The 14,579-nt window shown below is 46.1% G+C and overlaps 1 protein-coding gene across 1 annotated transcript in view; it reads left to right on the top strand.

Moving 5' to 3' along the window:
• Positions 1–14,579, top strand: part of pard3ba (par-3 family cell polarity regulator beta a) — a 136,603-nt gene that overhangs the window by 45,862 nt on the left and 76,162 nt on the right. Inside the window, exons 10-13 of the mRNA XM_061067263.1 lie at positions 347–475; positions 6,588–6,773; positions 9,652–9,813; positions 12,480–12,566. Of these exons, the coding sequence (XP_060923246.1) occupies positions 347–475; positions 6,588–6,773; positions 9,652–9,813; positions 12,480–12,566 (564 nt within the window). The remainder of the gene's footprint in view (positions 1–346; positions 476–6,587; positions 6,774–9,651; positions 9,814–12,479; positions 12,567–14,579) is intronic.

Raw genomic sequence — 14,579 nt, 5'->3', positions numbered from 1 at the left:
GAACTATAAATATTTTGAACACTGCAGTAATATATTCGTAGTTTTAAATCCATAAGAACGACTTTCACCTGGATAAACCACATGACAAACGACAGCCGTTTTCAGTGGAACTAGTTTCTGCCAAAGAAATAGTCCCTATCAAAGTTGTGTTCGAGCCAGAAATCTTTCAGGCAAAAAGCATGAAAACTTTCATTTGATGTACGTTGGGGAATTTCATATGTTGATGTCGTCTGATCCTCGACGAGTGAGGATGTTAGTGGAGCGCTGCCAGTGGATTATACTCTTCGCTTTAATCTACTCTTGTGTGTGTGTGTGTGTTGTTTCTTTTTCGTGTCTGTGTGTGTAGGTGAATGGAGTCGACATGACAGGCCGTAGCCAGGAGGAACTGGTAGCCATGCTGCGCAGCACCAAGCAGGGAGAGGGCGTGTGTGTGGTGGTGGTGCGGCAGGAGGACATCTTCCTGCCACGGGAACTGGTAGGAGAGCTCGACGGCACAAACACACAGCAACCATGTCCTCACCCTCCTCCTCCTCCTCTTCCTCTTCTTCATCTTTGTCGCTCTCTCCTCCTCTTCGTGTCTTCCTCTCCCACTCTGCACATGTTGTCACCTTTGATGCCCCTTTTCCCTATAAACACCACACGCACACAGGGGGACAAACACACCAACGCGCTCAGTGCACGCTCCGGCCTTCCTGTCCCGCTCTGGTTTGTTGACACAGCGATGCCACAGGAAGTCGCACCCGCGGGAAGCGTGCGAGCACATGCACGCACGCTGACACGGGTGTTAAGTGATCGTTTACCTGCAGCGCCCGGCGAGGTCAGAGGTCACTGTCAGGCCTGTGAGTGTGACACGGGTCGACTGCGCCTCACAGAGGACATTTCATCAACAAACAAACAGCTCTCTGTAACTGATGTTTTCTCTCCTTTACTTCAAAGAGCGGCGAGGAAGGCTCTCAGGGCTTTGTAGCGACTGATGCATATTCACACCTAGAGTTCACACACACACACACACACACACATATAGATACACAAACTCCTAAACACGAGTCCTTGATTTAAAGGAAAAAAACAAAGTTGAACACACTCCTCCGTGCGCACACATCACACGATCTTTAAACAGCCGAGTTACTGCTTCCGAAAATAGTTTGCCCTCATTAATGCCCCGGCAGTCTTGGCATAACAAGTGCACTTTGAAGAGCCTCTACAGTCTTCATCTAACACTTGCTTGTGTTCGTGCATTAGACGGAGACTTAAGAAAAAGAGAGAGAGTGGTAGTGGAAGAAGGGAACGAAAGAAAGAGAGAGAGAGAGAGAGCTTTCACTCCTGTCTCCATCGAGGCTGTTGAAGTTGTCGGTGCCCCATGAGAGATCAGGCCCTTATCAGCACAGTCCTCCACCTCAAAGACGGTTTGATGTCCCCCCTAAGCGCACACACACACACACACACACAAATACACACACACACACTCGCATCCAATATTTACAGGTACACACAGAAAACTCAGGCAGCTGCGTGAGCTTCTGCGTCATTGAATTTGCATGTGCAGACCCTCCAATAGGGATAATACATAAATACACGGAGGGAAAAAGTAGTTCATCATTAAAAGTGGCCAAATGAGCAAATGCAAAACACACACACACTCTGCAACTCCAGCAAAAAAAAAAGAGATGCAGCTCCTCAGTAAACACCATCCTCACTTTACCCCCAAAAAATCGACACTCTCCTCCAAACCAAGAAAGGACTTCTTCCTCTCTTTTGTCTTCCCTGTGTCTCTTCCCTTTCCCCCCAAGTAGGAAATTGCCGTGAGGTGCGGCTCGGTCGTAACACAAAGATGTAAACGGCGGGAGATGCATTGAGTCGACGTGGCCATCTGCCTCCTCTGTCACCGGGATGTTTGTCTGTGTGCCTGTCGGATTCAGTTCAGGGCGCTCATGAATATGTATTGTGTCACTGACTGTAGAAGTCTGCCTCCGTGGATCCACAGAACTCTGGTCGTATTAGTTAAAATCCCCATCAGATGCAAATCAGTGCTTCATTATCACAGTTTTACATCCGGTGGCTGCTGAGATTAATTGGCTGAATACAGTTTTTGGAGTTTCCCCCCCGATTAACCTCAATGGTGCTGCTGCAAATAATGAATCTAGGATATCGGCTTATTGCTCATACCAAGGTTTTAATTGGGTTTACTGTTGGAACACTTTCAATTTTAAGACATATTCATGATAATAGATCAAAATCAATATCAGATGAGATATTTGGGACCGTTTGTCACATTTGAATGATATTCAGGTTTTGTTACCTGTTGAAAGTCACTTGATCCCAGACGATACCTACAGGAGGTGCTGTGGTGTAGACCCCTGCCTCTGTTTTGGGTTTCGAGCTTTGATGGTATAAGATGATTAAGAGTTAACATCCATGTTAGCAGCTTTTTGAGTTAGTTTTTCAGACCTTGACTCCCAAAGTAAAGAGCGGATGGAAGTTTGAACCCTGAATTATCCACAGTTCTTGAGCGTGAGAGTAAATCTAAAAAGCTGATTCACAGAAAAAATGTGAATCTGTTTTCTTAGATAAAAAGTAAGGCATTCATCATGAGTGTTTGTTCAATATTAATCAGAATATTATGGCCTGTGGTTATCCTCCCTACGATGTTCTGCTGGTATCTGTAGAAACAAATTGCCTAAAGGACATTAATGCCGTGATTTAGGGACGACGTGGGGTCAGAGGTCGGGGGAGCTGCAGATCAGCAGCCTCTTGAGATGATAAGAGTTCCATGTTTTGCCAAAGAACACTTCAGCAGAGTCCACATCTGCTGACTCAGCAGTTTGAACCCGGGTCGTGTGCTTAAAAGCTGAAAGTCACTTTATTTATTGCTGCTGCCAAACTCCGGCAATCACTTTTACTGATACGTTTCAATAGAGAAGGTATTGGTGGTTCACGAGTGGTTTGGGTGAAATCGCTGTAACTGGTTTCTTTCAGTCCACAGAATCATAATAAAGCCTTGGAATTAGCCTCGTTATGAGGAAACAAAAGGAGGCAGATTCTCTCGCCCGACTCCTGTACTCGCTCGCTCTCTCAGTAATTAAAAAGTGATAACTTTCTAATCACACTTTCCTCCCTGTCAGCGTTTTTTGCGTCTCCATCGCTCTGCGCTCTGATTATTCCACTGGGCCCTCGTTTTGTTTCAGATTAGAGAGGTTTTTCTAGTGTGTGTGTGTGTGTGTGTGTGTGTGTGTGTGTAGGTTTCAGCGGGAGCGTGATATGTGTGTGTGTCTGTGCGAGTGAAAGTGTGTGTCCGCGGCGGAATTAGAAGTTGGCCAAGGACAGGATGGAGGGGTCAGTCTGCACATGGTTGACCCGCAGCCGCCAGCGAGCCTAGGCCGCTTCACAGGAAGAGGGGTCGTCAGACAGAGAGATACTTTGCTGCGTCGCCGTTACCCTCTCCTCTCTCTCCTCATCCCCCCATCCTCCACAGCTCTCCCTCTCTTCCTTTACTCCTCTCTTCAAGGTGGAGTTTGCTTTTGTTTTTCTCAAATTCGCTCTCCCCTCCCTTCAGCTCGCACCGGATTTATCCCTCAATCAGTCATTTAACTTTCCGTTTTTCCTCATTGTGAGGTAAAGGTGCAGAGCGGAGGAGGAGGAGACATTAAGGCGATTAATTGGCAGCTCCGTCGTCGCCGGCAACCGCGGCGAGATCTCATCTTAATTGAATGTCGCTCTCACCACTAATCTCGCCGCTTTGAAACCCCCCCATCTAGAAATCCTCAGCGACAAAAGGCTCTGTGTGTAATCGCTGTGTATCAACCCCCCCCCGGCGCCCCCCCTCCTTCTCGCCACCCACCCCCGGGTAAGAAAAAGCTCCCCTTTGTCTGCTCACTCTGCCGTTGAAGAGGGTGGTCTCTCTCTCTCCCGGCTAAAAGCCATTGCTGAGGGCTAACGGCCGAGGGAGGGGGGGGTCACCGAGCGGAGCCAAGGGGTCTCAGCCACCCTGGGGACGCATTCCCCCCCCGAGGAAAGGGCATTAGAGGGGGTATTAGTGTGTGAGAGTGTGTGCGCCCTGCTTCAGGACCACCACTGAGATCCAGCTACTCGTGTAAATAGATTCAAATCAGCAGCGAACACACAATAAATAAACACGACAAACAAACACCGCTTCCCTCAACTTTAATAGCATTCCAATATCGTGGTTTTTCTCGTTTCCCAGATCCTTCAGAGCCCGCCGCGCTCCGATCACCGGCGCCCTCACCTTGTGTTGTTGTTGCCGCAGCAGCGAGATCACAGAGGTATTTAAGAAAACCTCCCAGGTTGCCATGTGAGCCCTCTCGAGTGTCTCTCCAGCAGGAAGTGGCGGATTGTCTTTTTAATTCCTCGGGTTTTGAGTAACGGCGCTCCTTGAATCGGCTTGTTGATAAAAAAATAAGCCCCCCCGACTGAAGCCGTTGTGCTGCAGCGGAGTGGGAAATAGTTTGTGCGTTTGCTGTTTCGCGTGGAACTGAGTGTGATCACCGCCTGAGAGGGAAAACCAATCCCTGATAATCGCAGATGTGTACTTGAGGTATCAGAAGTAAAAGTACACAAAAAACAATTGTAGTAATACATGTTTTATTCATTTTTTATTATTTTTTTGTACATAAAGTTTTTCACAAAAGGCTGTTTTCACTTTCCTCTGATGACGAGTGGCCTCACGTCCTAAATTCAAATAAATTAATAAATTAAATTGTGTTAAACTCAGACTGGACACATTTTTCGGCACTTAAGCGACAAAGGTCACCACAGATAAAGTCTCTACCACTATTAGTCTGTCTCTGGTTAGGTTCCTGCTAGTTTAGTTAATGAACACCAGGAAATGCATGTTTACCGATAAGTGGCTTGAGAATAACGAGCACTCGAGGGACAACTTGGGACAATGGGGCTCAAGGTGGTGGAATCTAAAGGACACATGACTTGGAATAAGTTTATATGTACTGCAAGTTTGGTCTTTAATTTCATTTTAAGTCGGATCAAAAAGACCTTAACTGATCTTGGTTGAATGCAAGAAGAAATGTACTTGGTGACATCACTGCTGGTCTTGACGTCTGATGTGAGAGAGCCTGAATCCCTCGGAGCACAAACAGCTTCCTGACTTTAAATCCAAAGTGAAAGCAGTGACTAAACCCAGCGTATCAGCTCGGTGCAGATGACCTCCCAGGTTTTGAGCTCCGTTACCTTTCCACCGCCTCGCGAGCCCTGACTCACACTTCTGGAACGGAGCGTCTCCTCTCGGCCTCGAGGCTTCAGTGGGCTGTTGTTTTAATTAAGCACCTAGACGAGTAGTGCTGACGGTAGGGAGACAGACATGGGAGAGAAAACTGGTTCTGGAGGACATGTTTCCCTCCCACGTCCTTCTTCCTCGTGCCGGGGAAATGTGAACATGGATTCCTGATTTAGCGGAGCGTGATGTAAGGCTGCTGCAATCCTCCGACTGGCGCTCACGTTTTTAAAGCTGTGGCACGACGTACAACTGGAATAACGTATATACACAATCCTGCAAAATCCACTCTTTTATTTTATATATCTGAGCGGCTGCTGTGTGTCTGAATAGAATAAACCCTCCATGTGTGAACATATGCACACGCACACCCCCTCTTAACCTTCCTCCGCGAGGAAGAAAAGCGTTCAGGAGTGAAGTGGCGTCGCGGCGCCTCCTCTCCGCGGGCCCTCTTTTCTCGGGTGGCTGAACCTGGCTCTCCATTTTGCCGTCCTCTAATGACAGACATTTTCCTTTTCTCTTTTGTTGCCCTTTTTTCTCCCTGCTCCCTCCTCCGTCTCATTTTCGCCGCCGCCGCTGCCACCATGCTCATTTTCCCTCAGATTAAATAGTGCTGGGTGAGGGAGGTGGGTGAGATGCACCTGTAGGAGGCAGAGGTGGAACGGGAGATCTGCGGAGGAGGAAGGAAGAGGAACTGGGAAAGAGGGAGAGATTGAGAGATTAGGTTGAAATGTAAAGAGGGAACGCGGGAGGGGAGCAGGAATGAGAGTCGCTGGTATACCTCAGGGACGGGTTATTACTTTTAAATGCTCCTCTGCGCCTCCATTCTCTCTCCCCCTCCTCCTCCTCCTCCTCCTCCTCCTCTTCCTCTTCTTCCTCCCTCACCCCCTCCTCCCCCACTGTGCTCCAGGAAGAAGTATGAAAGGTTATTATGTTTCCTTTAGAAATGGCTCGCTCTCGCCTTTTCATCTCCAAATGGAATAACCTCTCCACACTGGCTTTCTTCCCCTCCTCACTACACCTTCATCTGTCTCTCCGCTGCACAACACCTGCTCCTCTCTTTCTCGCTTCTTTCCTCATTCCGTCTTTCTTCTGTTTTCCCCCCCCCCAGCAGCCGTCTTCCATCTCTTTAATCCGTTTCCCGCTTTCTCCTTTTTTCCCTGTGTGTGTAATCACTGTGATTTAGGAGCACGCATTATCAGTCAGTCCATTAGATATGGTGCTGCCGCCTCAATCACATCCAGCAATTACTATGTAAAACAGGCATTAAAGGGGGAAAAAAAATAAGTATTTGTTAAATCCTGTATCCTTCCATCCCTCCTTCCTTCATCCCCTCTTCCAGAAAGGCGAGGAAGCCAGCAGCGTGGTGTTGGAGGACGGCCGGGAGCAGCTGATGTACGAGATCCCGCTCAACGAGTCGGGCTCGGCCGGGCTGGGCGTCAGCCTGAAGGGAAACAAGTCCCGAGAGACCGGAGAGGACCTGGGCATCTTCATCAAGTCCATCATCCACGGAGGAGCCGCGTACAAGGTAGAGGAGCCACAGGCGCTGGGGCTATTTTATTTGGGAGAGAAAATGAGGGTGAACAATAAGTTATTGAACAATTGCAGACATAGATGTGTGCTTATAGTTTTCCTCTGGACCGAGGAGTTACCTCACTAGAAGTGTTTAGTGGATAGCAGAAGAAAACACAAATACCAACTAGAGATAGAGAGAAAATATGAAGCAGAATCTAACTGGAATCTGGCCTCTTGATGTTTTGAAGAAGTCACGTTCCTTTATTTTAATATAAAAGTTTCCACAGAGTCTCTAAATGCCTCATTAGGCTTCTGCCGTCACAGGAGCCGTTTAAAGATCCTTAAGAAAACATCAAACGGGAGAAATCTGAAGCGTGTTGGAGAGCCAGCCTTTCTTTTGACTCTATCTCACAAGGGGTTCTACAAAATACAGTTTTATCCAGATAATTTCTCCCTGAAGATTTCTCTTTTAAATGTTTTCTTCCCCCTTTTTCCATCTCATTGTATTTGCGACACTCTTTCTGATGTCTCTCTCTCTCTCTCTCTGACGTCCCCCTCTTATCTCCTCCTCCCTTGCACCTCTCGCCTCCTCCGTCTCATTTCCTGTCTTTCTTCGACACTTTTGACTGCCACCGACCCCGGCGAACGGCCTTACATCAGCACCGCAGCCGTCTTATCTGTATCACTCGGTGCTCCCTTCAAGTTGTAAGTGCGTGGGGGACAGAAAAAAAACCACAACATCCCATTTCAGCACTTGGGAGATTCCTCCACTTGGCCTCGATACGCGTCTCCTCCTCTATGTCGCAGCTCCTCCTGCTCCTCGCCGCTGCTCCCAGATCTGGGCGGCGTGATGAGGAGGCGCGGGGACGAGTGTGGCGTTGCAGATAAAACGGCCGGTTCTGGGATCCGGCCAGACAGCCGCTCCCCACAGTGCTTTCTGAAGTCGCTCTCACACAGCTGCCGGTGCGGATAGCGCTCTGACAGAACGGCCCAGTAAGATCTGCGGCTGGGAAAAACAGTTTTTTTTTCCTGGGACAAGATGCCACATAAGAGAGAAAAGGGGAAGACGTGAGGGAGGAAGAGAGACAGACAGACAGACAGACAGTAGCGAGGGAGGGAGGAAGCGCGTTGAGAGACGGCAGCAGGTGAACGAGGGAGAGAAGGGATGTGGTCTAAGAGGGAAGAGATGAAGCGGTACCGAACAATAGAAGGATGGAAGGAGGCGGAATGAGAGGAGAAAGAGAAAATTGAAAAGTGGAGACACGCAGCAGGAACACAATACATGAGGGAATGACTGTCTGCCTGTCTGTGTGTGTGTCTGTGTGTGTGTGTGTGAGTGTGTGAGTGTGTGTGTCCTTCTCAGTGTTGATACATGCTAATGAAAAGCAGCTTAAAGGGCCTGATGAGACTTTGCAGCATCAGGCCGGGACAGAGGAGGGAACCCGGTTGTCCCCTGAGTCTGACTGACACACACACACACACACACACACACACACACACACACACACACACACACACACACACACACACACACACACACACACACACACACACACACACACACACACACACACACACACACACACACACACACACACACACACACACACACACACACACACACACACACACACACACACACACACACACACACACACACGGCCGCACACGCACGCACACACACACACACACACGCTCACACAGCAGGCAAAAAAAGGGAGGAGATGAGGAAGAGTCACAGAGAGATTTAACCTATTTCCATTAAAGAGTTTTGGCTGCTGTCAGGGCCCCGGGCCTCGGTTATATATATATATATATATTATTATTAAATTTATTTAAAAAAAGGTTCTTTAACTTCATCCCTGTCGTCTGATCAATTCCAAGAGTCTGCTTGAGGAAATAAATCAAAATTACATGTATCGTGCTGCGGCTGCTCACATGGAGGACGGAGACATTAATGGAGAATATCACAGACCACAGACCCCCGCTGGGTTTAGCATAAACATCAATTTTTGATGACATCTTTGGATTTGATGCCGACACACACAATCTCTTTTCATGTGTGTGAGTGCGTGTGTGTGTGTGTGAGTGCGTGTGTGTGAGTGTGGTGCCATCCGAGTCTGCATTTGAGGGGTCAGGCCAGACGGTGCCTTGTTAATGAGGTGGGGTCAAAGGGCAGCGCTGACCATCATGGACCAATCTCAACCACATACTCACACACACACACACACTCACACACACCATGAGAGTCTTTATCGTGCGTGTGTGTGTCTCAAAGTGCCTTCATCTTTATTGTTCTTTTTTCATTTTGCCCTTTGCATCTCTCTTCTCGTTTGATCCCTTTCTCTCTATCTCTCTCTCTCCCTCTCTCTCTCCCTCTCCCCCTCTCTCCCTCCTCTTGCTCGCTCGTCCCCTCTCCCTCTCCCTGCAGGGCACCATTCTCTGTAGCCTCTCTACAAGAGGCTGCTCTTTAAAACACTTAGAAGTGATTTAGTGCCCACAGAGGCTATTCCATTAGCAGCTCTATGTATTTATCATGGCTCTCCCACTCTCCGTAGATTGCTAACTCTACAATTTTTTTTACCGCCATCCCCCTTTTTTCCATTTCCTTCTCTACTTTCTCTCTCTCTTTGTCATCCCTCGCACACATTTTATGCCTCTTACGATTTCTCTTCTTTATTCTCCTACTACTTTTTATGTTATTGTCAGATTTGCTTTCTCTATTTCAGAGTTTTGTCGGTATTACTTTCAAAGCTTTTGAGAATGAGACGACAAACAAAAACGCCCTTTTCTTCTTCCTGTATTTACCTTTATTTTGTAAATCTCTATCAATCCTTAGGTAGTTTATTCCTCCATCTAAACACTCTCCATTGTCGTCTTTTCCCCGACAGGACGGACGCTTGACCGTCAACGACCAGATGGTGGCGGTCAACGGCGAGTCGCTGATTGGCCGCTCTAACCACGCCTCCATGGAGACGCTGAGGCGCTCCATGTCGTCGGAGGGCAACGCCAGAGGCACCATCCAGCTCGTGGTGCTGCGAGCGCCCAGACAGGTACCAGGGGGTGGGGGGGTGGGGCGGGTGGGGGTACAGCATCGACAGGTGTATTCCAGTCAGAGGAAAACTTTCCGGGTGACGTGCACGTTTCACAATTTGTCAGATTATTTCAACCTAACTGGATTTTAGAAATCAAGCTGTAGCTGTTGGGGAAAAACAACATAAACAGAAGGGAGTGACATTTTTAGGTCATGGAAGAGCTTGATTTTGAAAAGGCTTGGAATAAGATGATAATAACAGAAAGCCTGACTATATCTCTTTTTTTTTTTTATATTATCAAAACACATTTTACTCTATTCTACCAAACTTATACTCTTGTAGAAATCAGGACATTTACAACGTCAAGAAAGCCCGACTTGATTTGAAAATCAGTCACACTTAAATCCTTATATATTATCATCTCTTTTTTATTTTTCATTCAAAAATAAGACGCCCTTGAGTCAATAGATTAAAAAAAACTATAAATGTTGTTCCACTTCTTTTTTTTAACCGCACGTCCATGTTATTTACCGCACGTCGTTTTGCTTTTGAAGCTCTCCGAGGCGGATGTGGGGCAACATGTTAAAATTTTTACGTTCCCCGAGTTTGGCTGAGATGGATCTGATCACATGAAACATTAAGGGGCACTTGTTATGCATTATGAAAGCCTGATCCGTTCCAACATTATTCATAAGTCGCCCGCCACAGTTTTGACAGCCGAATCAATGACATGTATCGTTCGCATTAGGATCATTCCTCTCTGCTGTTGTGATCGTTGGAGACTCACAGGAAAAAGGAAGTCGACAAAATACACTGAGCTGAATATGTTTCTGCAAAATGGAACCAGGTTATTCATAATTTCTTTACAAACCCAGTTAGTCAGTTTTTTTCTCTTCTAGATGTATTCAAAGAGCCTTCAGTAGTGAAAGCTGCTCATTCTTCTATCGCCTGCTTCTCACGATATAAACACGGTTGGATGAAACAAATGAGAACCTCCGAATAAAGGCTCCTTTTGTGACAGCGACTGTCGAGCTGCGAGATTTGTTTGGGTGTTAATTTGGTGATTTTAACAGTTTTGAGACAAAGACGACACCTAATCAAGAAGAAGCAGCGAACAGCTCGTTGAAGAGTTGTGAGGCTGTTAACTTACGAATCAGTGACTGTTGCAGGAGTCGAAAACGACTTCAGACGAGCACTGAAACTCTGGAGATTTCCCTAAAATTATCCGGAACGGCTCGTAAAGAGTTAGCTGCCCTGAGTTTTCCTGTTGTCCCTAGTTTTTTTTTTTTTTTTTAACAATATTTTTTATTGAAGTTTCAAGTGCATATCAAACTTGATGCAGAATTTACAAACATTTTCATTTACATCCCCTCGAACAGCCACTCGTTCACACAGACATAGAAAAAAAATAAAAATAAAATGGACAATGACAACAGACATCAAACTAATGGAGTAAAAAATAAAATAAATAAAAATAAAAATAAGAAAAAAAAGGCAGGATCATTTCACAACCTGTTGTTCAGTCAGTGTTACCCGTTTCATTGGTCAAAAATGACATAAATGTTTCCCAAATACAAGCAAACTCCTCCTGTTTACCTTTAACAATGTATGTCAATCTCTCCAGTCCAAGACAAGTCATTAAGGTTGCAAAATTCCGGGAATATTCAAAGTTGGAAACTTTCCATGGGAATATACGGAAATTAACAGGAATAAACGGGAATATACGGGAATTAACGGGAATAAACGGGAATAAACTGGAAATGTTGTGGGTAATTTATACTAACTGTATTTACCTTTTCATATACAGACATAAATATAAACATTTTGTTTTGTCATAGGCTGATTTGAGCCCTGAGGAAACTTTGGGCACTTAACTATATGCTTCGGCATCGTTGTGTCATTCTAAACATTGGTCTTTGCACAGTATTTGCAAATGTACACAGCCTTTCCTTCTACATTGGATGGGGTGAAATGTCTCCACACATGAGATGTGTGGAGACATTTCAGAAATGCACGTGGCATTGTTCTGTAGAATAAGATGAGAAAAAAGTTTGTAAAAAAACGCTAATGCAATGCCAGAGATATAAATAGTTAGCCAAACAATTGGAATCTTCTGTAAACATATTTTACAATTGATGGATAAACGTATGGAAATAGGCTAGATGAACAGATGAACAATCCTCAATCAGCATGCTTATATATTTTCCCCAGTAATATCATGGAAACTTACCTGACTAGTCCTGCACACTACAGCAGGCCTCAATAGCCCTGCTGTAGAGTGAAGGATGCTGGGAGTTATCTGTGCATGTGATGGAAGAATGCACAGTGGAGGGTTGAAAATCAACGTGCAGTGTGTGCTGCATTCCATACATCTTTAAAAGTAGAGTTTTGAATGATGTTTGTATTGCTCAGCGTTTACTTTGCGTATTTTTTTTTTTTTTTCAAAATTCCCAAAATTCCCAAGCTAAACTTCCCATGGAAAGTTTCCGGAAAGTTTCCGGAAATTTACCGGAAACTTTCCACCCCTTTGCAACCCTACAAGTCATCAACTCCTTCTTCCATATTGCCAGTGATGGTGGTTCTACATTTTTCCAATATAGTGCAATCACTCTCCTTGCATGGAGAAGTCCAAAGTCAACCCTGTTGTCCCTAGTTGATAATTTTCTACTTTTGTTTCTCTGCAGATGGGCAGTGCCACCTCTTCATCAAGCTCAGCTCCCAATGTCTCCACCGCCCATCACTCCAACTCCCAAACCGCCTCCAGCAATCAGGTACGAGCGGGTGAGGTCCGCCGCCAGCTGCAGCCGCCGCTGCCCCGCCGCTGCTCCTCCCTCCTGCCCGCTCTGAGGAGGCGAGCGTCCGAGCCGCTGCCCCTCAGCCACAGGCAGCGCTACACACAGCGGCCCGGGGAGACGCACAACCGATACACGTTTGGGTTTAACCAGAGGGAACGGCGTAGTGGGTACACGTTTGGTTTGGGGCAAAGGGAGGCGGAGCAGGAGGAGGGGGGGTGTGACGCGAACAGGCCGAGTTCCAGGTACGAGTTTGGGTTTGCTTCTCATAGTCAGACGCTGAACGGCGTGAACAGAGCGACAGAGGGAAATCTAAACAGGGAACGGTTCCAATATGGAAACACACGGCGCCGGATGCTTGCAGACACGCATGGCCACGCCTCCCTGGATAACACCCAGGGTCACATGTTTGTCGACACGCAGGGCGGATGCGGGTCCAGGCCCGGGCGCAGCCGCACTCTGGACGCCATCCACGTTCAGGACGGCTACACGGAGAACATTAGGGCCATGGCGGGTCAGATGTACGGGGACCCGCCCACACACAGCAGGATCCCAACACGCGACAGACACACACACAGACCCACAGACGTGTATGTAGCCACACAATCACACAACTACACACACAACCGTGCTCTCAGTAGGCAACACTTCCTACGGCTTTCAGGTGGACTCTGACACCGTTAGCCTGTGTGCGTCTGTGTGTGTGGATGAAGATATTTTTAATTACAAAACTAAGAAATTGGAATAAATTGAAATAAAGGCGTAAAGATCATTTTTATCTTTCTGAAGCTCTATAACAGTAGAAATGTTCTATTTTGAATTAAATCATGAAGAAAATATCACTTGAGTTTCTCTCCAGCTTCAGTGACTGACGGAGTGGAAGCACATTAATCTGACTGAAAGCTTTCCCTCTGCCAACACCACTAATTCTTACAGCTCTCCTTTTAAAACATTACCCATAAACCCAGTGCAGCACTAAATTCTTCACGCTGGACAATCTCCTCTGTCACGTCGGGTTTAACTCACTAGAATTAGAAGCTTATTTTTTTCCTCTGTTTCTCTTCAAACTGCTGAGTTCAACCTGTTCAACCTGAATGTCCCTGTTTTCCCTGTTTTTTCCACCTCGGTAAAGTTTTGTATTAATTTTCTCTTTTATGATTTTTGTTTTGACTTTGGAGGGAATGTCCTCCCGCTCTCCTGTCTCACCTGCTTGTTTCTCCTCTGTTGAATAAAGCGACTCTGAACTCTCCTGCATGCCTGTCTGTCTGTTTCTCTGTCGGGGTTTTTTTCAGCTGCTGCCTTCTCCTCTGCTTCACTGTCTCTTTATCAAATCACACCTGGGCCCCTGTTCCCTCTGTTTCAATGCAACGGAGTATTAGTGAAGGAAATGATATCGGAGATTTCAAGAATAAAGTCGTATTTGAGAAGAAGTCTTGATATTATATAGAAAACATCATATTACTAGAATAAAGTGGTTATATTACAGGCAAAAGTTGTTATTTTACTATCTTTGTAAAAATGTGTCAACTTTTTTCCTATACTACAACTTTTCTCTTGTAAATATGACCTTTATTTCTCATAATCTCAGATTTTCTTCCTGTTAAGTGGTGACCTAATACTCCGTTGTAGTTTCAGCCTCAGCCTCTCTTTTCTTTTCTACCTTTTCTTTTTCCCTCGTTACTCACTTCGAGCAGAAACCAGGATATATTTCATACAAGTTAAACAACAGAATACTCCCACATGTAAAAACATCCATCAAGATTCATTATCTGAACATGAAGATACAGACATTCTATATGCGTAGTTACACCAGGTGTCACACATTCACAGTGATCTAGGAAATAATGAAGATATTTCAGAATAAACCTAATGAAGACTGGCACAAACGTACGATCAGTATTCATGAGCGCTCCACGTGACACTCCCCCTTTCAGGTGAGATAAATGTGTTAAAGATCTGACTGCGCCGAGCGGGTTCACCTTTGCTTATTTT

This window comes from Limanda limanda, chromosome 23, assembly GCF_963576545.1.
Source record: "Limanda limanda chromosome 23, fLimLim1.1, whole genome shotgun sequence".
Classification (NCBI taxonomy): Eukaryota; Metazoa; Chordata; class Actinopteri; order Pleuronectiformes; family Pleuronectidae; genus Limanda; species Limanda limanda.
The sequence above is the reverse complement of the archived record's forward strand: the minus strand, read 5'-3'. Positions and strand labels throughout refer to the sequence as shown.